The 24212-nt window shown below is 43.6% G+C and overlaps 2 protein-coding genes and 1 non-coding gene across 4 annotated transcripts in view; 1 reads left to right on the top strand and 2 right to left on the bottom strand.

Annotated features, from left to right (window-relative positions):
* Nucleotides 1-14251, top strand: part of AVEN (apoptosis and caspase activation inhibitor) — a 153244-nt gene extending 138993 nt beyond the window's left edge. For both annotated transcript variants that reach the window (XM_032856921.1, XM_032856922.1), the window contains exons 3-6: nucleotides 5934-6004; nucleotides 10801-10896; nucleotides 12975-13335; nucleotides 14107-14251. In XM_032856921.1, coding sequence (XP_032712812.1) covers nucleotides 5934-6004; nucleotides 10801-10896; nucleotides 12975-13335; nucleotides 14107-14222 — 644 coding nt within the window. In that variant the 3' untranslated portion in view covers nucleotides 14223-14251. The remainder of the gene's footprint in view (nucleotides 1-5933; nucleotides 6005-10800; nucleotides 10897-12974; nucleotides 13336-14106) is intronic.
* Nucleotides 14252-15099: 848 nt separating this feature from the next.
* The window catches only part of RYR3 (ryanodine receptor 3), a 499651-nt gene continuing 490538 nt past the window's right edge, over nucleotides 15100-24212 (bottom strand). The window contains exons 99-104 of the mRNA XM_032856920.1: nucleotides 21143-21277; nucleotides 19970-20126; nucleotides 19441-19505; nucleotides 18954-19054; nucleotides 16621-16672; nucleotides 15100-15696 (exon numbers count right to left, since the gene is read on the bottom strand). Of these exons, the coding sequence (XP_032712811.1) occupies nucleotides 15601-15696; nucleotides 16621-16672; nucleotides 18954-19054; nucleotides 19441-19505; nucleotides 19970-20126; nucleotides 21143-21277 (606 nt within the window). The 3' untranslated portion in view covers nucleotides 15100-15600. The remainder of the gene's footprint in view (nucleotides 15697-16620; nucleotides 16673-18953; nucleotides 19055-19440; nucleotides 19506-19969; nucleotides 20127-21142; nucleotides 21278-24212) is intronic.
* Nucleotides 17702-17841, bottom strand: LOC116867556. Its single transcript, XR_004382607.1, has one exon. It is a non-coding gene; the product is annotated as a U4 spliceosomal RNA (small nuclear RNA).

The following is a 24212-nucleotide window of genomic DNA, read 5'->3' as shown; positions in this document are numbered from 1 at the left end:
TTTTCTATCTCTTACACTCACTCTTCATGTATACCTGATGCGCATTCACTCTTTTACTGGTGGGCTAGAAGGGTAAGCTTCAAATTCAAAGCTGTGTTACCTAGGAGTAGATGGTAAGTTTTTGAAAGCATATTGGTACTGTAGAATCCTAACAAGTGTAGAGTTAGATTCCAGGACCTGCGTGAGGCCAATCTGAGGAGTCAGACAGAGTGAGAATCCTGGGTATTATAAATACAGTGACAGAGTTGGTGTGTCACCTTTATTTCTCCAACGCCTTCATTAACAGAGTACTTAGAGTCCTATAAAACTCAGTTGTTGTTTTTTAAGAAGCCATATAGTAGTTATTCAAAGGAACCCCTGAAGTAATTGCTTTCTTAAAATGAAGAATTCTTTGAGTTCGGACTTTCATGTCTTCAAACATGTCAGTGTATCAAACAGTATATCAGATGTCATCAATATTTGTTATTTGTTTTTGTCTTAGGGAACTCAGATAGCCAAGAAGCCTCGTGGAAATAACTTCATTAATTACAGGTATAATAATAAATGATAGGAGCCAAGAGGTCTTGGTGTCCAGCCATTCACTGGCCATGTGGCCTTGGTCAGGCCACTGAGTCTCTCTAGACCCAAGGGTCTCTATGTTCTATCAGGTGAGGGTTAGAATACCTCCGGTTCCAGCCTATGAGATCTATGCATGTTTTGTCTTAAATGCACTCTGAGAAGGTCCTTGCCCTCAAGAAATTTCAGCTTTTTTTCTGTATTTCCTTACTTCTTTTTGGCTTGGCTCCAAAAGTAACATGCACTTGTTGTTTATGAAGGAGAATTCAACTAGAAAATGTATTATGCAGAAAGGCAGTCTCCTTCAATCCCACCCTCTGAGAGAGAATCATTCTTAAAATAGGTATATAATGGTCTTGGTTTATTTCTATGCATATATTAGTATTCTTATGTGACATATGTGACAGATACACACATATATGTATGTGTATATATAGTATATGTATTTATGTGTGTGCATATATCTATATATCTTATTTATACTGCACTAAAACTTGGTATTTCCAACATGTAACAGTTGAGATAATCTTTCCATGTCAGTATGTCTAAAGCTACCTTTTTTTTTTAATTGAGATATAATTGACATATAACACCATATTAATTTCAGGTGTACAACATAACAACTCAATATTTGTAAATATTGTAAAACGATCCCCACAAGTCTACTTAACATCTGTTATCATTCATAGTTACACATTTTTTTTCTTGTGTTGAGAACTTTTAAGATCTCTTAGCAACTTTGAATTGTGCAATATGGTATTAGAAATTATAGTCACCATGCTGTACATTACATAAGCTACCTTATTTCTAAATGCCTCATAGAACATCACTGATTGAATATTGGAGGCATACTAAGTATACATTTTGGCCAAATGGTCAAGTGTTTAGTCATATTTAGCTGAAACTAAAAGTAAGTATCAGTCATAGAATGGATGTCTGGAATACAAAAAAAAATTTAAAATTTCAATAGAACTTGACAGTTTTTAACAAAAGCTTTTAGTAGTCAGCTTTAATTTTGACAGCATATAGGCCTTTTCCTTTCACCCCCGCTGCCTGCTGTTAGATTGATCCTGTGCTCACTGTACTCTACTACAGAGTCCGGTACTGCTGATAGTAAGCTGTCCCTTGGCAATTAACCTTGCCCTCTCCAATAATAACTAGGTAAAGACTAGGTTAAGAATAGGTAAAGATCTCTCTCCTCATTAACCACTGGCCTTGGAGATTTGCGTGATGACCAGGAGTTTGACTGAAGGAATCCCAGAAATGGAAGCATTGGGTGCTGCTTGAAACATCCTTTCTAAATATTTTCAGAAGCATGCTGAAGATTGCTGCCAATGCATATATCTAACTTTTAACATTTTTGCTGCCTCACACAATTAGTCGATTGAAAAAAATTCTCTCACTACTTTTGGGTCTAAAACTCTGGCAGCCATGTCATTGACTTTCAAGATGTAACAGAATTGTTTCAGTTCCACTTGCGTCTTCGCTTTCATTCGTGTACACTAACTTCAGCATTGTTTCCGAATAGAAGGATAGGAGACTTTTTATAGGTAAGAAAAATGTGAATGCTCGAAGTCTTACCCGCTTTGTTTAAATGTGCCTCCCCTTATTTAGCAAATTTTAGTGGATAAATTACATTCTTAATAAGGAATCATTGGATTTAACTGGTCTGCTATTTTGGTATGCTTATCTGCAAAGTAGACTATCCTGGGATTTTTGTTGACGTTGCTGTTCAAACGGCCTGTATAGCAGGAACTAGCTCTTCGTCTTGTTTGAGGGTATCATGTGAGTATACAGGGCAGTTCCACAACGTCTTGTAACTCATGAAATTGGTCTTTGAAGAAGGAAGAAAGTATAGTACTCCTTTTATGGTTTCTCGTTCTGTTTGTTACACTGCCCCGTAATTACCTTGTGAACACAGAGCTGGTGAGTGTGACTCCTAAGACACCCTTCCCATGTTTGTTCCATTGTCTACCACAGTCGGCAGTCACTGTGCCCTGGTTTCTATTCTGTACTTCTTCATGTGGACTCACCATGTTTGTGTGAGAGACTGGGAGCTCTTGAGCGAGAGAGTAAAGCAGGAGCAGGATTGCATGCACTGTTTATGTACTGTGCTGTTGTATTTAAAGGAGGTCTGCATGTTCATATGTCTGACACACAGGATAGAGGAGGAGCACCATTGTTTTTGCGCATGTTTCAGTATAATTCAGGAAGAATTCTGATAACTTGTTTCGCAGAAGCACTCTTGATGCCAGGACTCATCATTTGGACAAGTCTGAATACTCTTTCATCTTCAGTAACAGGATTAGAGACATTGGCATTCTGTAGCCGTCTAAAATTTTAGCAAGCTTATTTTTCTGAGTTAGCCTCTATATGATTTATTTATTAGAATTTTAAAACTGTATTTTGAAGTTTGGTTACTGTAAACAAAATGTGTTTTCGGTATCTCATTTTCCTCAATCATTTTCTTCTTTGTATTGTTTATGTATATATTTTGTATGAATCAAAGAGAACTTCATGGATGTCATTGTGATTTTATAGATTTTCCTATTCTTGAAATTTTTACATTGCTCAATTACAAAAGCCATGTCTGATAACTCTACTATCTTAATCTCTGTGGATCTTTTTATAGTTTTTTTTCCTCCCCTTCCCTTAGTTTTCTGTTACCTTGGTCTCATCTCCTGATGATTTTTAATGAATTTTAGACATTGGTTATAAAAAATAGTAGAGATAATTTTAGGCTAGATAATGTCCTTTCCCTCCAAAAAGGGTATACTTTTGCTTCTCATTGGCAGAATCAGAGGTTAAAATGATTTACAGCTTTGCCTCAGGCTGTGTGGGGGCTGGCTTTGTCCTACTTGGTCCTCACTTCAAAGATGGAGTCAAAAGGGGTCCCACCTGAAAGCCTCGATTTTCCACAACTCTTCCTCATCCTTGGGCCCTGACCAGCAATTTTTGTCTGCTCTGTGCCTTAAAACTAGCAGAGGCTTCTGTATCTTCACAACCTCCTCAGTTCTTACTGTGTGCTCAGATTTTCAGTTTCTCAATAGCGCCTTTGGGAATGAACAAATGCCTCGGAGGGAAAAAGCAGTTTTAAATATTGTTTTAAATATTGTTAGCATCTCTTCTTTCTGGGACCTTTCTCACTCGTGTTCTCACCTGGTAACTCTTTTCAGCCTAGTGTCCCTAAGTTGTTCCTCAGCAAGAGGATTGGTTGGCAACAAGCTATTTAGCCATTGTTGGAATCTTACCTATATTTGAAAGTGAATATTCAAATATTAAAAATAAATACATGTAGCATCCCTTGTTTGCATTACTGTTAATCTTGTGCTGATTATATATTATAGTGGCCTATGCAGTCATAGCACCATTTATAATCTAGAAGTTCAGGAATGCCATGGGGCGCCTGTGTGTCTCAATAGGATAAGCATCCAACTCTTGATCTCAGCTCAGATCTTGTTCTCAGGGTCATGAGTTCAAGTCTTGTATTGGGGCCAAAAGAAAGTTCAGGGATGCTAAAAATAACACTGAATAAGGTATTCAGGTATTTGGCCAAGTTTTAAAAATCTACCAGATTGATTTCTAATTTATTCATTTATTACTTATTTCGTATATAGATATTAGCAAATGGCATTTCTTATTTTCAGTCCTTTTCCCCTTTTTCTATTGGGTGGTTTTATTCTGGTTGATTTGCAGAAGCTTTTTGTACTTAGGAGATATTAACCCTTTGCTTATTAGTGGTATAAATGTTTATCACCAGCAAATATGGTTTGTATGACTGCTACATTTTAGGATTTATTGAGTTTTTTTCCTATGGCCTTTTTATAGCTCTTTTAAAAAACAAGTATTGTGGGGCATCTAGGAGGCACAGATTGTTAAGTTTCTGCCTTCGGCTCAGGTCATGATCCCACTGTCCTGGGATCGAACCCCGCATCGGGCTCCCTTGTGGGGAGCCTGCTTTTCCCGCTCCCTCCGCCTGCTGCTCTCCCTGCTTGTGCTCTCTTGCTCTGCCAAATAAATAAATAAAATCCAAAAAAAAAAAAAAGAAAAGGAAAAATGAATATTGCACAGATATTTATAAAGAAATAAAGAAATACAGTTATAATCACGATACATACATGCACGTATATACTTCTGTATTCTGTGCACATATAAGGCCTTATTAATTATTCAGATCCTTTATGTCATAATGTTTGAGGGATCAAATTGATTCACCAATGACTAAGAGTGTTAATTTTACCCCTTTTCCTGATAGTACTGTTGTTCTTGGTCCCTTTCACCTTGAATTTGATCTTGCCAAATGTTCATATTGTGATCCATGTGTTTTGGAAATGAGGGGGGTGGTATAGATTCTAATTTTATCTTTGTCTCTTGAAATTTGAATTCTTCACTTCTTTGTCCCTCTCTTAATTTAGAAGAATGGATTCTATGGTTAAATCCCCTGAGAGATATCACAAAGGAGGAAGCATCCCTGAACCGAGTCTTGGAGCATAACTACAATAAGAAATGGGTAGATGAGTGTGGGTCTTCCGGACAAGCGGGAAGGACTGAGAAAGAGGAGCGGCTAGGATGGAATAGGAAGTATGTTTGGAATGTGATAGGAGGCTGGCTCAGGCAGAAGGTCGGAAGAAATAGGAATTAAACTGGGGTTATTGAGGTTGGGACCACATTTGGGGAATCCTGAAGCTAGGCAGAGAAATAATTCTTTATCAATTAGGTGTTCTTAAGACAAATTACCAAGTAAGTATGCATTTACTAAATGAGCATTGGGTCGAAGCTTGCTGTCCAGGGTCGTCTTTCATGATTGTTTATGCTGATCTTACAGGTTCGTTTTCCTTTATTCCAAGAGCTCAGAACAGTGTACCTAATCTCATGCATATTCTTTGAGTTTTATTTTGCATTTGACATTCTAACCAGGCGACTTTGGGGGTGATGTTCGAGGTTGATAATCTCACTTCAAAGAGATAGTTTAAGCCTGTTCTAATGTGGGTCAGCCTAGACCTTCTTTCCTTCTGTTCTTCTGCCTTTTCAGCTGTGCCCACTCCCCACATCATAAATATCTGTTTCCTTGCATACACTAAGCAGATGAGATGAAAATGTACTAAATATGAGTAGATGGCCATGTCTACAAGCCTCTTGAGTCATCTCTCCAGAAGCATGTAGATGGTGGCTTAAAGAGAATCGTGTGAAGCCAACAGAATTTTCAGGTGCCCACCAGGCCCAGATTGCTGTGTAAAGAAGTGGAAGCCAGGAACTTCTATTAAATGCTTTGCTCCTTGGAAATGGCACTTTTATTCCCAAGCAGAAATTTAGAGAACTGAGTGTTTTTCTTTGGCTTTTGTGTAAAATTATTATTATTTTTTTTTTTCTATCCCTAGGGGATTCCTTCTCACAGTTCCGGTTTGTTGAAGAGAAAGAGTGGGATGGTGAAGCTTCATGTCCAAAACAGGTAAGATGGTTTGTCTTGACTGTGGATTGGCTCTTTCAAGGCTGAAGACAAATGCCTTTATGTTACTGTTGAGATAAAGTCTTGGGGTAGAAAAGAGTAGTGATTCATGTACAGTTTAGTCTCAGTCATCTCAATTGTTAAGACCATTTTCAGGAGCTTAAATTATACAGGTCTTTGGAGCTAGAATTCACCTGTGTAACTGGCCACCTATGTGAATTACTCATAGTGTATAGTCATGATTTTGAGTGGACTACTTTGCCATTTGGCCTGCCTTCCTTTTTCCTTTCTGTGAAGAGTTTCCCTTAGGGTTGAAAATTAATTTTCCCCCCTCACACTGTTTTTGGTATTAGGTGAAAAAAATCCTTAATTTTATACCTTTAAATAACTCTTCCTCTATAGTTAGGAGAATAAAGCGATAAAGTAAGAACAAATACCACAGAAGTCTTTCAGTGATGCCATAAAGCCCAGCTACCTCATTTGCTTTGTGTTCATGCCATACTTTTTCCCCAAGGAGTTTCGATTATTTTCTAACTGTGATTTGACGGATTCTTTCCATAGGAGAGATGACAGGTATTCTAACCTTTTTAAAAAGCACTGAGAATCAGTGGTGGCTTGTCATCTGCTCCCCAACTCCACAGCTAGCACCTGCTGTCTCATACAATAATCTGACAATCTGTCCACAGTTTCAGACACGTGACCGAGTAACAGACCTGAAGCCCAAAGGTAGGGCATCCTCTTCCCCATTCTGCTACCCGTTCAGTACACACACACCATAAGTGGGTCCTTTTCTTTCTGGGGTGGTCTTCTATGTACTCGTTTGGGATGGACATTGGCTTACCATACAGACCAAGGGGGTGGGAAATTACTTGTGAAATGACTATGTCACCGTAGAGTGTGTATTACAACATGGAAAAAATAGGGCATTAAAAATACTTGTCTTTGCTTCAGTCTGTGTGGGCATATGCCTGAGGTACAGTTTAGAATTCTAAGACAAATTGCAAGGAAACAGAAGTCATCAAGGAATACAGCAAAAGCCAGACAACTCACATTTCAACTCCTTTTGAACCACATTGACTATTAGAGAATATTTCAGCTATCCTGAGAGTTTCAGATAGTTCTAAAGTTCTTCACGCATCAGAATACGGAGAACTTATTTACTAGGTATTTTATTAGTTGGAACTTATTCAAAGGTGAATAAGACAGAGACTGTGCTTGTTCATTGCCCTTAGCATGGCCACTAACATATAGTAGGTGACCAGTAAATATTTACATAATAAATGAAAAAGAGTGTGACATAAAATAAGTGGTGTCATAAATGAATTAAGATACTACTGTGGGGGCCACTTTGGGCTGGAAGGGATTGAGATCAGTACCACGGGAAAGACAGAGTCTGAATGGGCCTTGGTGGGTCAGTGTGATGCTGGAGGTCCTGTTAAGTGAGGAGAGCTGAAAGACCAGGCATGCTCGGAGTCAGGATATAGTTGGGACTGTAGTGTTCCCGGAGAAGGAGGCTTCAGGGGTAAGTCTGGGCTGGGTATTACCAGCAGTCTGATCTTCTTCTAGGGGGATGTTTAGCATGTGGGTGAGAGCATAGATCTTGGAGAGACAAGCTGGACTGTGAATCTGAGTTCTGTGACTTGGGTGAACTTCTTTCCTTTTCTTGTGTTCTCATCTGTAAAATGGAACTAATAATAAGATATAAAGATATAACTTGGGGTTATAATGAGGATTACATTAAATAATAAATAAAAGCTCTTTTGTGCAGTTCCTGACACATATGAAACACTCAGAAGTAGCTCTTATTCCTACTCTTATTTTTTCATTAAAGTTTTGTTTGGACAGAAAATGGAAATGGCTAGATTTGACCTGAGCAGTACTGGGAAAGAGGGATTGAAGAGGGAAGAGGCAGGAGGCAGGGAAACCAGTTAGGAGGATATGATTTTAGGTGAACACGAAGGGATGAGGGCCTGGGAGCACGAGGAAGTGGGAGTGGAGGATGGTTCATTGATAGATGGCTTTCAGCAGAGGACGAACTAGACTGTGTCACATGTGAGACATGCGGACAAGAAAGATGTGTGGTGGCGCAAAGCTTTCTAGCTTGATGATTAGGTGGGTGGTGATGCCATTGATGGGCTACAGAGAGGGCAAGTTTACTCTGAATATTTTGAGTTGATGTGTGGGTAGGACCCATCCAAAACTAAAATTCATCACTTACCCATCAAAACCTGTTCATGTCCCACTTAACTCCTCACTAGGTTCTGGTTTTGCTTACTTGAGAGCGAGAAAGGTGATAAAAATTTTGGAAGGTATAATGGTCTGATCAAAGGCTATTTTTTCTTCAGCTGCACAGTGGACTTTCTAGCAGGTTCTTTGTCTGACACAGACACTGAGACTCGGAGTCTAGTAAGTAGTAAGGTTCCTGGACAGAGGGGACAGGTTTTCACTACCCACAGTTCTGTGCACACTGACCTCAGAGAATGGGGTGGGACTTTGTTCTAACAGTCAAGGCTGGCTTCCCACAGCCGGCATGAGTATGCAGGGGGAAGGCATCAGGGGCAGGCTGTGAGCTCCAACTGTGAGTGACCGTCAGAGTTGGCCTGGTAGATATGGGGACTAGCCTCTCCAGGCAAAAAACAAAATAATCTCTCCGTTATTTTAAGACACAGCAAAAAGCTAATTTGTGGTTGTTATTCCAATGAAGCCTATTTTTAAATTCACACTTTACTATTACAAGCATTTTACCTCCACTCCTTTTATGTTAGACCTTAGCTTTAGCCCTTTGTGGGAAAGACTGGTGCTGAGAAAAGGAGTCCTCTTCCAAAGTGGCATTTGGTGGCAGGTTCTAGGCTCCAGGACTCCTGCACCTCCCCTGCTGGTTTGAAGTGTCTCTACAGCATCGTGGAGGCCCTGCAGTGTCAGCAGGGCCTTGGATGGTGGGCGGGAATTAGAAAGGTGGGGGAAGGAGACCTTCCAGGAGCAGACACCGCTAGATGTCCATCATCCGGCACATGGCTCAGAAGCACAGCGTGGCCAGTCCCTTTTTATTTGACACAGAGAGAGAAAGAGAGAGCACGCACAAGTAGGCAGAGCGGCAGGCAGAGGGAGAGGGAGAAGCAGGCTCCCTGCCAAGCAGAGAGCCTGGTAGGGGCCTCGATCCCAGGACGCCAGGATCACGACCTGAGCTGAAGGCAGACACTTAACCAACTGAACCCCACCCCCGGCACCCCTACTTTTCATTGTTGTGGCTATACCATGTAGTCATGTTGCACATGGTGCTAAAGAGGGCAGAGGAAGCGTGGCCACTTTTAGCCAGACCCCCTGTACGCCTCCACGGTCCTCCTGTCTGGGGCGCTAAGAGAGCAGCTGGTGAATGGTGGGCACGCATGGCAGGGGTGAAGTTCCTGCTCTTTCATTGGCTGAAAGGCGGGGGTCTGCTTGTGTGCAGCTCTGTGGGCGTTGGGGAGGGTGAGATTTCCAGTGTGTGATGTGACGACATACCCATGGGTTAAGCATTTGGGATCACACTTTCTACCAGCTGGAGAGAGTTTCTCCAAACTTGAAAATGAAGACTTGGCCACACTGGTCTGACCACAGCCCTTAAGGTACTAATAAGTGCAGGGCTGAGGAAAGGCCTGGAATGCACACTGAATTTCTGGTTTTCTTGTCAGGGCTTTACCAGCCTCTATCCTGCTCCCTAAATACACTGTGTGTTTTAGAAGGGAGTTCCTTTTTTCCAGAACCAGGGCCTATCTGGTGCTGCCAACATGGCGTAGCTAAGAGCCAGCCATCTTGGCACTGTTTCTGAAGGGCAGGTGAACAGCCACACCATCTCTTGCAGCCCGTGCGAGGACACAGCAGTGGCTGCTGTGGGCATCAGGGGTTACAGTGGGTCTGGATTAGGGTCAGGCTCTTCTTGAGCTCACTGTCCCCACCCACAGTGAACGCATTACCCAGGATGTCCCAGACACTGCTGCAGTGGAATCCAGACCGACTAGGTGGGCCCTGACTTCTCTTCTAACTTGAAGCCAGGGACGCTGCAGTGAGCTGTTTCCAGCTGGGCCTGGGAGGGCTCTGGTAGAACGAGGTGGTTAGCAGTATCTGCCTCTTTGGGTTATTTGTTCTCTTGGGTGGCCTGGGCCCCAGAAAGTAGCCATCAGACTGTTGTCAAGCCATGAAATAATCGGGAATGTTTCCTCAGCTACTGTCAATTTGGGAGGTCATTGCCAGGATACGTCTGGATTTCCATGAATGGGAGAGGAGTCAAGGGAAGCTTTCGGTGTTGTCCCCACAGAGCGGCGCTAGCTAGCGGGCAAGTCTGCCTCCTGCTTTCTGGTTAGAACAGAAGCCTCGAACACAGGCTCCTTGGGCTGAGCCAATCAGCCCCGTCTCCCTGCTTAATGGCTCTTCTCTCCTCTCCTGAAGGCTGGCTGTCTGAATTAGAGGGAGGGGTCCGTCCACTTTGATCCCCTTAAATGCTTATTTTTCAATTTGCCTGTAATTTTAGAAGCATCTGTAGTTTCCAGGTTATTGTGCAGTCTCAGGGTGGGGGTTATCACTGCCCTGTTCCTGCTCTCACAGTGTGAACTGTCGCTCCAGAATGTGGCTTCGGTTTTGCTCATCTTAACGCCATGATAGAAAATAGCAACCATATCAAATGGGGCCTATGATAGGACTTACTCTCCACTGAATGTAATGTCAGTGGATGGTTTATTTCCTTCCGTCATCTTCTGCTCTTTTATCTCTGAATGGTCCTTTGTACTGGTCACCTGACAATGCATATAATTTTTTGTTAATAGAATTCAGCATTTTATGTGGACTGTGAGTCACTGGTTCGAGCCCTTCAAGAGCTGCCTCTCTCACTCCGACTCAATGTTGCTGCCGAATTGGTCCAGGTAAAAACCTCGACAGCATCTGCCTGTGGGTGCGGGTTAGAGCATATGAAGAAGAGTGAAAACTGTCACTGTGCAGGATGGCTCACAACACCTCTTCCTTCCCCAAAGCTGAGGCTTTTGTATCAGGGTAGCATTTTTCAGAGTTTTAAGGGGGAAATGAAATAATTTTTAGTCTTTTTTTTTTTTTTTACATTTTACATGTGAAACATTTTGAAGGATTGAATGAAATGTGAAAGAATGAAGTCTGGCTGGTTTTTTGCTCAAAAATTGATGTGCCAGGCTCTGCATTAGCACTAAGTAGTCAGTGGTGATCAGACATTGTTCTTGATCTCCCAGCACTTAATCTATTGGGAAATAGGAGTATTGATCAAGTTCTCCAATTGTGGAAAGTCCCATGAAGGAGTGTACTGTGCTATGAGAATCTATAATAATGAACCTGATCTATTCTGGTGTGCTTAGGAATGGCTTTCCTGAAGGACTGTCAGATGAGCCGAGATCCAGAGTATAAAAGCACGTGAATGAGAATTTAGAGAAGAGTGACCCAATCAGCTCTGCCTTAACACTACTGCTCATGATGATGATACGCAGGACCATTCTGGCTGCAGAATGGAGTTGGCAGAATGTGTGTTGGCAGATGTACACAGGCGTGTACACGCCAGTGGAGAGCGGGTCAGGGCAAGCAAACTAGGAGGCTGCTGCTGCAGGCCAGGGTGATGGTGTAGGTAAGACTGGGGTGGAGATGGCAGAGAATTGGACTTGACCAAGATGTACTTCAAAAGGAAAATAAGCAGGGCTTGGGAAATACTGGAAATGGGAGAGCGACAAGTAAAGTATTGTTCTCGGCCTTGCAGCTTGTGCAACTCAGCGCTGGGGGTATCAGGAAAGGAGAGGTTTGGATGTGATGGGTCTGTGCCTCTGAGATATCGAAGTGGAAGTAGGAGTTGGATACGGAAATCTATAGATGAGAAGGAAGGGCTAGAAGCATAAATGTAGGAGACCTCAGTGTAAGATAGCAACTGATGAATGAGCAGAGAGGGGGAGGCCCAACAGACCATAAGACAGGCACCTCACAATGTAGTTGTGGCTCAGATTGCATTTTTAAAAAAGTGAAACCCTGAGCCGTACTAATTGTAAAGAGAATCCCAGCAACTGAAGCGGTCAGCTTCGTTCTGCGACTGAATGTGTCACAACACTTGAGCAGCCACATGAATTGGTTACCTACCCAGCTCTTGTTTCTGTGGCCCTGACTGACCCCCGGTTTAGGGCAGCAAGCAGAATTCAGGGCTGGGCTTAATGGCAGGGCAGGGAAGTAGAGAGGATGGCATTTGTCTCTGATTGAGTCACCACGGAGCTCCATGCATGTTTGGGCTGTTTGGGGTTTTATTAGTGATGGGGAGAGTGCTGCTGTCCCCGCTGGGTGGCCAGGACACGTGCGGCTGGGGTGCATTCCCCGCAGAATGGGGCTGGGTTAGCCCAGTACAGCACAATGAAGGTGATGGGGCCTCAGGGAGAAAACTGAGGATGTCCTGTCAATGGCAGGCCTGAGAATAAAAGTATAGATTAATTTTAGTAACTTTGAAAACCTGGCTAGTTTTAAACTACTTCCTTCCCCTTATTTTACTCAAATGTACTACGGGTCATTCTAGATGACTTTATTATCAGTGCATTTAAGTACAGTGAATGATCTGATTTGCTAATTACTTCTGGGTGCCTTTTACAGATGTTTATCTCCTCACAGATGTACACCTGTGTACATTCAAATAGACCTGGGGTACTGCCAGTTCCCACGGCAATTACAGAAAGACATGCCCTTGTGGTGTCTACTCTGCCATTGTGCAGAGAGGCGGGAGTGGGCAGAGGGGAGGCACAGCCCTGTGGTGTTTCAGTGAGGTCTCCCCCATTTACCCCAGCTCAATAAGGAAGGGTTCTAGGGCAAGGCCTGAACTGGGGGAACCCTTTGTGACCTTCCTGTCTGAATTTCCTCTTCCATCAAGTTTGGCTTCTGTCGTTTTTGTTTCTGTGTAAGCAAATAGGGCAGGACTCAGATTTTTACCTGCATTATATTGCTTCTCTTTCAGACCACCCTTCCTTTAGAGCTTCCTCAGGTGAAACCAAAGAGAAATGATGAAGGCAAGGGACTGGGGATGCAGTTAAAAGGGCCCTTGGGGCCCAGAGGAAAGGGCTCCACCTCTGAGCTGAAATCTGCCGCTGCTGGCTGCCCCATGTACCTGGGTAAAGATGGCCCCAGCCCGGCTCCCTCCATGGGACCTCAGAAACCCACCGCCCCCCTGGAGGCGGCAGCAGACCACTTGGAGGAAGAATTAGATCTGCTGCTTAGTTTAGATGCACCTGTAAGAGAGGGAGAGAACACTGTACCAGTCCAGACCGTGCAGGCCCAAGAATCTGAGAAAGATGGGGAGGTGGCCCAAGAAGAACAAGGTATGGCTTTCATTTTATTCCCTATCCATCTTCTCACCTTTTGTGCCCACAGCCCCACTGGCATCCCGTCCGTACCCCTCTCCAGCAGCGTCTGCCATCGATCTGGTGTTGTCTGCCGACATCTATTTCTGGGCTCACATCACCGCTTCCCCCTGAGCTGACCTTTCTGACAACATTCCTCACTCAATACAGCAGGCTCGCAGGGTGCTCCCTGCCCGACTGCGATATTAAACCCAGGGCAGCAGATGGACCCGGCGCTGGAGAGAGGCGTGCAGATCCTCATTGCCCTCAGCTGTGCTGCAGCAGACCTTTTAATCGACTGTCTGAGCAGGACTTGTGGCTTGCTATTTCTGTCTTATTTTTGTACAAAAGAGCACTTCGCCCTTTGTGCGTGCTCTGTGAGACCATGGGCCAGCTGCTATGGAGAGGCCAAGGTGGACATGTGCCCCGTCCACACCTGCATTTGAGAACCTGTAAGGACTTTCCAGGAGTGCTACAATAGTAAAAAGAAAACTAATCTGTTGGTCTTTTTAGAAAACTTAGTGAACTGGGACATTCAACTTCAGAATAAACAGAGGAGCAAGTCTCCCCCCCCCCAATTATTAATTTGTTTAGCTATTACTGTATCTTCTTGAAGAGTTGAAGCCATAATAGAATGTTTCCTGTTATGTAATCAGAGCTGAATTCCATCACGGAACAAATCCAAAGGAAGCCTTAACCCTCAGTTCTGGGACTAATGTGAAGTCGCTAACACTGCTTTTATCTCCCCAGGTCCTGCCGAGCTATCTGTGATGGGAGAAAAGAACGTGCGGTCTGAGCAACCAAATACATCGAAAACTGTTACTGAGGAGGAGCTTGAAGACTGGTTGGACAGCATGATTTCCTAACCTAAAAGGAAAAGAAAAAAGAAAAAAAACGAAAAAGAAAACAAAACAAAAAAAAAAAGTGCCTGACGCAAATTTTGGTTGCCTTGTCAGTAAGGGCGGGCCCCAGCTGTCCTTCCAGAACAGCTGCTTGCTGAGCCAGGGTGTTCCATCACGCTTGCCGCAGGGAACGCCTACCTCTATGTTCCACGGCACTCGGGACTACCCATCTACAAGGCTCGCTGCATCCGCTCTCTGGCTTAGCGATCTCCCAGAGTCCTTGAGGGCAGGGGATGTTACGGCTCTTGTTTCCAGCCTCCTTCCTTTCAGTGTTTACAGCAGAGCAGGTGCTGCTGATGGATAGCAACAAGGCATGCATTTGGCCAAAATAAACGAACGCTGCTCTATAGCATTCCTTTCTTTCTTGGGGGTGGGGGGGTAAGGCTCTTTGTCCCATGCCCCTTTTCTAGTAATTACAGGACGGCCGTGGAATCATCCAGAAGAGGTACATCACCAGAGGCCGACACCACAGATTGGTACGTGGTACTTTATTGCAGTGGGCACTTCCTTTGACATAAGGAGATTCACCTAAACACAGCAGCTCCACTACTTACAAGGGAACCATAAAGCAGTACTCAGTTTGGCATAAGAGTGACATTTTTCTGAATTTTCAATACAGTACTTCTAATAACAGCAGTTGACAAGCTGTTACTGGAAAAAAAAAACCAAAACCATAGCAATAACCTTCAAGTGCAGTTTCATAAAGACAGAAGATCAACACAACCCATTAATGGAACTGTCCGTCTGAAACGGAAACATAAAAAATTTGCATAGCTATATCTAAAGAGATTTTAAGGCACTTAATCGATAGTTCAGTGTCGACAAAGGGTTGGTTGGTTGGTTTTTTTTTTTTTCTATTTCTTTTAACTGCTTAAAGCTTTTCAAGCTGATTCTGAATACATTCACTAGCAAGTACCATGGGAGAAATTTGCAGTTAAAATGATTTTTTTTTGTAGTTCAGACCATGAGTCACTAGTGGATACTGTCATGTGACATTCAAGTGTGTAAAATTTCAGGTATTGTGCGTTGAAGACTTCATACTTCTAGTTCTTTCCTCAATGACACCATTTTTCCATTATGCTGAAAACTTGAAGGTATTCTCAACTGCAGTTTCCTTGATTCTTTGCCATCTTTTAACATTTTGATAGGTTGTCTCCCCTAGGACTACATCCATTAGGCACAAAAAGCCAAATCAATTCCAAAATATCACATGTTTGTAACACTTTCTCGTAAGGGAGGCATTTAGAATATGTCACATTTCAAATATTTTGCAGAACTATAAAAAGGATTTATTTCACTGGAAGTAGACCATCTAGAATTGTGGGGTTTCTTTCATTCTGATTTACCCAAGCTGATCTTCATATTGTTTCCGAAAGCAGTCACCAGCCGGGAAGAAATCCCAACACCTTTCTTGGTACATCTTCCAGACGTAAGATTCCTGAAATAAGGGAAACAAAGGGTACTTCTTTTTAAACTGCAGTAAGCTAAAACCCAGGTGGTGTTTACTTAGTAGGTCTCCCTTGGAGAATGGTGGCGGGGCCCAACCTTGTACCTTCTTCCTTGCTCTGCTCCCAGTCCAAGCTAGTTTAGGAGCAAAAAGTCATTCCCCACCCCCACTCCCCTCCCCCCAAAACTCAAAACACTGAACACAATGCAATGACTGCGAGTAAAAATGCTGAAAGATATACTAGGAGGCTGATTCTATGCCATTTGTAATTGGTAGAATGCAGAAGAACACACAATGAAGGGATAGTGAGTGCTAGTGGGGGCAGATGCCTGGAGCACTGAAGGGAGATCTAGAACCAGTTGCCTCTCAAGTGTCTGAGCTGTGAAGTTTTCCTACAATCTGATAATGTTTGAGTATTAGATAACCTACCTTTTCTTCCCTTTAGTCTCTTGTCTTGGCATTTGTTTCTCAAACTTAGTCACAGAATCCCTTTTGACACATACTTTCACTCATACTACCCACACCTCCACATTCCCTGTGTCACCCACACATGAGGTGGTTATCTTTCTCCGGCTGTCTCTCACGCCATTTTACTCTCTTTGTTAGAGCCACCCACTCAGCTCCTCCTTGTCTTTTTGTCTGTAATGTTCTCCCTACCTCCAGCTATTCTACTCTAAAGCAGTAACCGTAAGGGTTTAGAAAATGTCAGCGTTGTTGGGACAGATAAAGTGTTTAGGAAGAGACTAGAGGTGCCTGAGGATATTGGCTTCTTAGGTCGCAAAGGGATAGCAGAATTAGGCAGAGGAAGAATGTACACTGGAAACGAATGAAGTCATCTATCTACTTCAGACATCCTATGTTTTGTTGAGTCTGAAGACTTCTAAAAGTGGTACGAGTCTTAAGAGATTTTCTCACCTGACCCGTGTGTTCGGTCTCATCTTTATTAATCAGGTACATCAGGAAGAACCTGGAGAATTATTTAAGTGAGAAAAAGACAATATTACTTTGGTTAGTCTTTTTGTGAGGAGAAATTTTACCATTACTTGTGAGAAGAATTTTGGCTGCCTTTTTAAAAAATCCTAACTGGGGGCACCTGGGTGGCTCAGTCAGTTGAATGTCTGACTTGGTTTGGGTTCAGGTCATGATCTCAGGGACCTGGGATCAAACCTCATGTGGGGCTCGGCACTGGGCACGGAGCCAGTTTAATACCCCCTGCCCCCCCCCTTCTGCCCTATCCCCCACCACCATGTGCTCTTTCTCTCTCAAAAAAAATCCTAAACAATGAAAGGGTAACCAAGACTCTTACCATATGATTTTTAATGGCTGAACGTAGAACTAAAATTGTTTCTCAAGGACAGATCATGGAAAAGGTAGAAAGCATGTAACCTCATTAAGCTGTTCTCCTCTAGAAAGAGTTTTTTATTGTAGACGTCTGAGAAATGCCAGTGTAGTGTCACTTGTGCTAACGGTGGTGGGGCTAGGGTTCGAGTCTGTTCATCTGGTTCACCCGAGTATCCATGGAAGCCGGGGCTGGTCTTTCAGCTCACACTGCAGGATCTCAGAGACCACTTTCAAAGGAGCCCATCTTGTGCCCTCAAAGACAGGACTGGGGACGGGGAGAGCCTGAGCTCCAGACTTCAAATTCTCTCAGGGTCTCCTTAGATCTGCAGCTTCAGCAGCGATAAAAAGATTTCATTCCTTCCTTCCTTTTCCTTTTAGCAGACTAAGAAGACCGCATGCCCAATAGCTTTATCATGTTCGAGACTCGGGGATGGAAGACTTTAGTTCCTGGCACATTTATTTGACAAAGCACCATTTTTAGGGGGAGTTTTAAATATGAACAAGATGGGTTCTCTCTTCTCCAGCATGCTGCTAACAGTGCAGAGAGCCAGAAGGGAGATTATTATAATACGTAGTGCCAAGGGAGGATGTCGAAGGGGGACATCATCACAACACCCTTTCACATTTCTCTACTCACAGGTCCTGACAAAGGGCCAGGTGCTCACCTTTTCTAGAAGGACATCCATTTTGATTGCCTCCATTAACATGGAAACTCTCTTCATGAGAGTTTTCAATTAGCAATAATTGCGCCTCGGATAAACCTCATTGGCTACGATACTGCCACTGCTCAAAGCTGTCTCTTCATGAGAGTTAACAGTGATGAATACTCACGACTTGAGGAAGGATATATTAAATTTTTTTTTTAATTTGTGTTTTTGTCTTCTAGTATATAAGGTATTCTAGCAAAATGATAGGTCTTTGGTACTTCTTTTTGACAATAATAACTTTCCCAAAGGCTAGGCCTGTTCTATCCTAAAGATTGGTTTTTCCTAAATAATAAAATGTAGACCCAGAAGGGAAGACATGGGCTGGGGAGCAGCTTTTTCCCTTTTCTTGAAAATGATCACTTACAAAGAATATAGATTACCTGCCCATTCAGAGTCTCTTTAAGATAGAAGCTTCATAGGGTACAAAATGGGCTCTGAATAACTTGTTTCTGAGTGACGGCTTGACCTCAGAACAAGTGAAATGCTTATTAGCACCTTCTGGGGGCCAAGGACTTCTCCCCCATGTGCTAGGATACAGTGGTATGAAACACCCATGTCCCACAACTATCCCGCTCTCCTGGAGCTTATATGTTCCCAGGAGAGGACAGGTGGGGTGAGGCCTGCAAAGTGACCACAGCACCCTGCAACAGGCAGCTCGTGGACCACCTCAATAGGAGCAAGTGTGACGTGGTGGAGAGGGGCCTGACTGGGCTGAGTTCAAAGGAGAATGGGAAGAGAAGAATCGAAGACAGTAAGCACAGACACTTTAAGTTTTACTGGAAGGGAAAGAAAGCAGGGCAAGAGCTGGAAGTAAATGGGGCGGCAGGCTCTGTTCTTTGTTTAGGATAAAAAAAAATAACACTTGTTTGGTGACAGGATAAATCTGGTAGAGAAAGAAATTGCTGTAGTTATGGGACGTGAGGAAGGCATGGGGTCTCATCGCAGGTGCATGGGCTGACCTTTGTGAGGTGCAGGGAAAGCCCATAGCACCCGTCTGTCAAAGCCCGGAAAGGCAGGGAATATGGACAAAGAGGCAAGCTCATCGAGACGCCTTGAAGTTTTTTCCTAACTGCCGCTACTTTTTCAGAGAAACAGGCAGAAATGGCATGTACAGGGGGGAACCCTATGACATAACTGTGTATTTTACTCTGCAGCTCCTTCCCCCAGCCACTGTCCCCTCTGTTGACCACGGATACTCACAAATAGTTGGCTAAGTTGTGCTCCTGCAAGGTATGTGTTTCAAAGCCATGAGGAGTTGTGTCAAAATAGTCATTGCCAATCCCACAGATGAAACATTTAGTCTAAGATGAATAAGAGAAGCAGTAAAGGCGTTAGTATACATGACATTATAGCAGGAGGGAAAGGGCTGCTGATCTCTGAATGGACAGATGATGAAAAATATGTCTCTCTCTAATGCTTTTGGCTATTAGTCCTCTCCACAGTGTCCCATCGTCAACTCCCAGCTAGCAGAGCACGGTGGAGGCAGCAGGGTGGCAGGCGGGGAAGCGGGGCGGTGCAGGGCAGGGAGGGTGAGGCAGAAGCAGTGCCCGGAGCTGGCAGACAGGCACGGCAAGCAAACTTTGTAGGTCATTTGCCTAAGACTGGCCCTACAAAATAGCAGACCCGATTACTTAAACCCATTTTCCATAAGATAAAGAAATAAGCATTGCAGCTAGTCAAACATTACCTCCATATCTTCTCGCACTTGTTCCTGCTGGTCTCTTAGCTCTCCAAAAGCATCAATAATAAGACCTGGTATTTTAAATACAAAGACAGATAAAGGGTTTAAAGTAATCTGTTCAGGGGCTCAGGGCAGAGGTTCAATGGTAGAAGCTACATTGTTTTGTAAAAAACAAAAACAAAAAAAACCTAGGAAGCAGAGTAAGAAGGAGATAACCAGCTCTGCGTGGGGGATAAAAGGAGGTGAGGGGTGGTCCTCCATTCCAATTCTCAGGGTTCTTGTGTCAGTGTCTGGGTGTATCTCTGGCTTTATGCCTAGCCACGTGCGTGCATAGTAGATGCTCAATAAATTGTTAACTAGTAAGTGAATGTATAAACCTCTCTATATAATGTCATAGAGAAAGATAACCTAGTTCTTTATCTATCTATGACATTATAATAGACATATAAAGAACCTAATTCTTTATCTTTCTCTATGACATTATATAGAGGTAGGTATAAGGCCCACTCATACTTAACGTAACTGGCCACCATACCTTGAATGATGGCCAGCAAGATGACAATGACGAAGAAGAAGAAGGTAATGTCAAAGACAATGCGGTACATCTCATAAGGGTCACCAGCAGGGTCTTCAATTTCGTCGCCAATACCCCCTCCAGCTCTCACTCCCACATACATGTGGAACAGGTAACACTAGAGAAGAAAAATAATGGCAGTTCAGGTCAAAATCACAGAGTTTTGTTTTGAGCACGATGGTTGTTCGCTCTTTCACACAGCCGGGTACCAGCATGACGGTGCTCCCCGATGATGTCCGTCCTCGCGCTGCTAGCTGCTGGCCTGGATGCCCACTGGTCAGCATGGGGTCTCAGAAGGTGGCAAGACTTGTTACATTTAGTCTTTAAAAGATATTCTTCACTCATTAGAAGAGAGGATTCAGGTAGGGCATGTATAAGTTAAACCAACTCTGGGCCCTGAGGAACATGTGTTCGCCAGACAGTAGTTTGTCTTCATTTAAAGTGCCACCTCCGGAAAAAGCCTCCTCTCCTTCTGCATCCTCTATGCACCCGGGAGGGCAGGGATTCCTGCCATGTCCGTGAGGAGACTTTTTCTCCTCTGGGGCTACCTGTGAGAACCAGTGCAGGCATCCAGGAGCTGGTTCCCAGAGCAGAGTGCCGTCCTACTTGGAGGGGCGAGGTGCAAAGGGAAAGGCAGTGATCATGGAAAGCCAGGGGTAGTGTGGAATGCATGCTGGTCGCACTGGTCCTCTCCCTCTGCCAGCTCACCTGGAGCTCTGCCCTTTTTGCCCACGAGCGAGTGGCTGGCTGGACTGCAAGACCTCCTCCCCTCCCCTCCAGCCTGCTGCTCTGATGATTTTTTTCAGATGACAGTAGTTCTTCTGAAAGAACCCCATCAGGCCTGTTGGAATAAACTGAGCACCAGTTTCCTGGGAATAGATCCCTCTCAGATCTCAGAGAACCAAAGTTGGACTTCCAAGAAATTTAGCTTCAGGTCCATTCACGTTCAGATAAAGGTAACTGGCATCTTTAAGACAAGCACAGACAGACGAGAACAGCCCTCCCCCCACCCCTGCAGTGTGGTCTTTCCACCTGGGCTTCTGCAACCTGGCTCCTTCCCTCTCTCGGGGACACTTCCCCCTTTTGGAGGAGACCTGTATTCTGCTCTAGTCTCTGTCGGTGATGGGCTCTCACCGTCATCATGTCATCACACTTCATATCGGGCTCATCGTCGTCTTCACTTTTGTTGTAGAACTTGCGGAAGAAGTTGAAGGCCACCACGGTATAGAGGTAAACTACCACGGCCAGGAGACCAACAGTCAGAACCAGCTGGGGGCAGGAGGGAGACAGGAGAAAGGAGGTGGGTCTTCTCCAGAGCTTCTCAGGGGACTCCAAGGCAGCAAGAAAGGTGAGGTAGAAAGGGGACAGAAGAGAGAGTGGCAGCGAAGGCTGTCCTACTGCAGGTGGACAAAACGGGCTCTGGGGAGAAGACTGTAATTGTGGACTAAATTCTATTTCCCCCAAATTCATAAGCTCTAGCATCTCAGAATGTGACTGGATTTGGAGATCGGGCCTTTAAGGAGGTAAATTGGAATGATGGCTTTAGAATGGGCCCTGCTCTAGTCTACCTGGAGTTCTTCCAAGAGGAGAGATTTGGACACAAAGAGACACGGGGAGCTGCAGGCACTGAGGGAAGATCAAGTGAAAAAGCAAGAGGGTGGCCAGGTCTAAACCAAGGAGAGAGGCCTCTGAAGGAAACCAGGTCTACCTCCACCCTGATCTTAGACTCCCAGTCTCCAGAACTGAGAGGAAATAAATGTCTGTTGTTTACACCACCAGCATGGTATTCTGTGACAGCAGCTCTAGCAGACACATGCCAGGGGCCTGGGCTGGGCCTCAGCAACGTAAGGAGGGATTTAAGGACTGAGCAGTGACAGAGCTAGGAGGAGAGGGCCCTTGCTTTTCTGCAGAGATGGCGGCGAGTGGAGGCTTAACAATATGGCTTCCACTCTAACGCCGCTTCTAAAGAAAGTTTCTTTGGACTGGTGGGTGTCCCTACATTACATGTTTTCATAAATAACCATGAATGGATAATTGTCACAGCTTCGAAACTGCCATAAGAATTATTTATGACGGTTCAGTGAAGTGACATTTTTCATAATCAAGAAATCTGCCTAGAACCTTTGCAGGGGTCATAGGGCAAGCTTGTTTCTTGGCTGGAGGAAGTACTCTAAATACATGATGTGGGATCTGCTCAATGGCCCATCGGAGGGATTGGGGCTGAGCTAGAGAGGTGGAGATCACAGTCATTACGGAAATAAGAGCTTTGCTCTCAAGTTTTGAGTTGCTACACAAAAGGGGTAGGCATGAGTACTGACATAAATACCAGAAGAAAAATATTCAAAGGCTTCTTTGATGCATAATAACTTACTAAACCTCAGACAGCGGACCTCAGAGAATGCAGTTGGTTTTAGAAACCAAGAACCTGGGCTTTGCACCAAGGAAGAAATGGGCTAGTTCTGTCACTTAGCAGCTGTGTGGTCTTGGGTAAGACACTTAGCCTCTCTGAGCTTCAGTTCTCTTATCTGTCAGGTGAGCATAACATCTACCTTACAAAGTAAGTTGTGCCTGTCACAGTACCTGGCCCATGGCACAAACTGGGCACAGTTGCTAGTATTGTTTTGTTTTTCACAATCTTGCCAGAGTTTATTTAGCAAGCCCGTATAAAAAATTCATTGTTTAAGCTTTCCATTTAAGGTACAGTTTTGTGTAATGCCATTAAGCCAAATCAATAAAAACTGAAGTTTCAATATCTGAGTAAAGGGAAAGGAAATAATTCTAAAAGACTGAACTGTAGAACTGGTGTTCCACAGATCACACTTTGGGAAACACTGCCTTTATAGGATCAAAGTTCCCAAGACACATATGTAAAGATACACAAGGGCCTTTCTCCCAGGAACCTGTAAGGAAGCATTTAACACTCTAGGCAAACATCTAGATCACGGGTTCTGTTATTACCTCCCTAGACTTGAGCGGCTTGTATGTGGCAGCAAATCTGTATTTCCGGCTTTTCTCCATTCTTTTTATCATCAACCAAACAAGAAACAATGACTGTGGCTACTACCAGAAACCTAGAGGAAATAAACCACCCTAACGCCTGATGATCCAGAACCTTTTATCTTTTAGAAATTCTAGTATAGTGGACAATGTTACATTAGTTCCAGGTGCTCAACGTGGTGATTCAGCATCTCTGTATGTTACACTGTGCTCAGCAGAGGTGCGGTTCCCGTCTGTCACCACACACAACGCTACCATAGTACCAAGGACTATCTTCCCTATGCTGAGCCTTGTATTACCACGGCTTATTCATCCCCTCACTGACAGCCTGTGCCTCCCACTCCCTTCCCCCATTCTGCCCAATCCATCAACCCCCTTCCCTCTGGCAACCATCGGTTCTCTGTATTTACATATCTGATTCTGACACATTTCATTTTAGAACAATTAAAGGTCAATTTTGACTTTTTTTCTAGTTGAATCCCTATTTTTTAAGGTGTACAAAGTAATGATTTAATATATGTATACATTGTCAAATGGTGCCACAATCAAGGTAATTAACATATCTGTCACCTCACACAGTTACTGGGTGGGGGGGGGCTGCTGTGAGAACACCAGATCTACTGTCTTAGCAAATTTCCAGTACACGAAACAATATTTTTAACTACAAGTACCCTGCTTTATATTAGATCCCCAGAATTTATTCATCTCATAGCTAAAAGTTTGTATTCTCTGACTGACGTGCCCCCATTCCCCTAGCCCCTGGCAACCATCATTTTACTCTTTGGTTCTAGTTCAATTTCTCTAGATTCCACATATAAGTGAGAACATACAGTATTTGTATTTCTCTGTCTAGCTTATCTCCCTTAACATAATTGTTCCTCTATGTTGCTGTGAATCCCAGGATTTCCATTTTTTATGGCTAATTAATATTCCATTGTATGTTCATATGACATTTTCTTCCATTCATCCATTGATGGACACTTAGGTTTTTTCCATATCTTAACTATTATGAATAATGCTACACTGAACATGGGAATGCAGGTATCTCTTTGATATAGTGATCTCATTGGCTTTGACTTATACACATAAATGGGACTGCTAGATCATGTGGCAGTCCTAGATTTAATTTTTTGAGGAACCTCCATATGGTTTTCCATAATGGCTGTACAAAGCTGGGCCCATATTAACTTCTTTATTTTCCCCCTCT

Source organism: Lontra canadensis, unplaced genomic scaffold (assembly GCF_010015895.1).
Source record: "Lontra canadensis isolate GAN:19392208 unplaced genomic scaffold, GSC_riverotter_1.0 scaffold12, whole genome shotgun sequence".
In the NCBI taxonomy this organism is placed as follows: Eukaryota; Metazoa; Chordata; class Mammalia; order Carnivora; family Mustelidae; genus Lontra; species Lontra canadensis.
The sequence above is the reverse complement of the archived record's forward strand: the minus strand, read 5'-3'. Positions and strand labels throughout refer to the sequence as shown.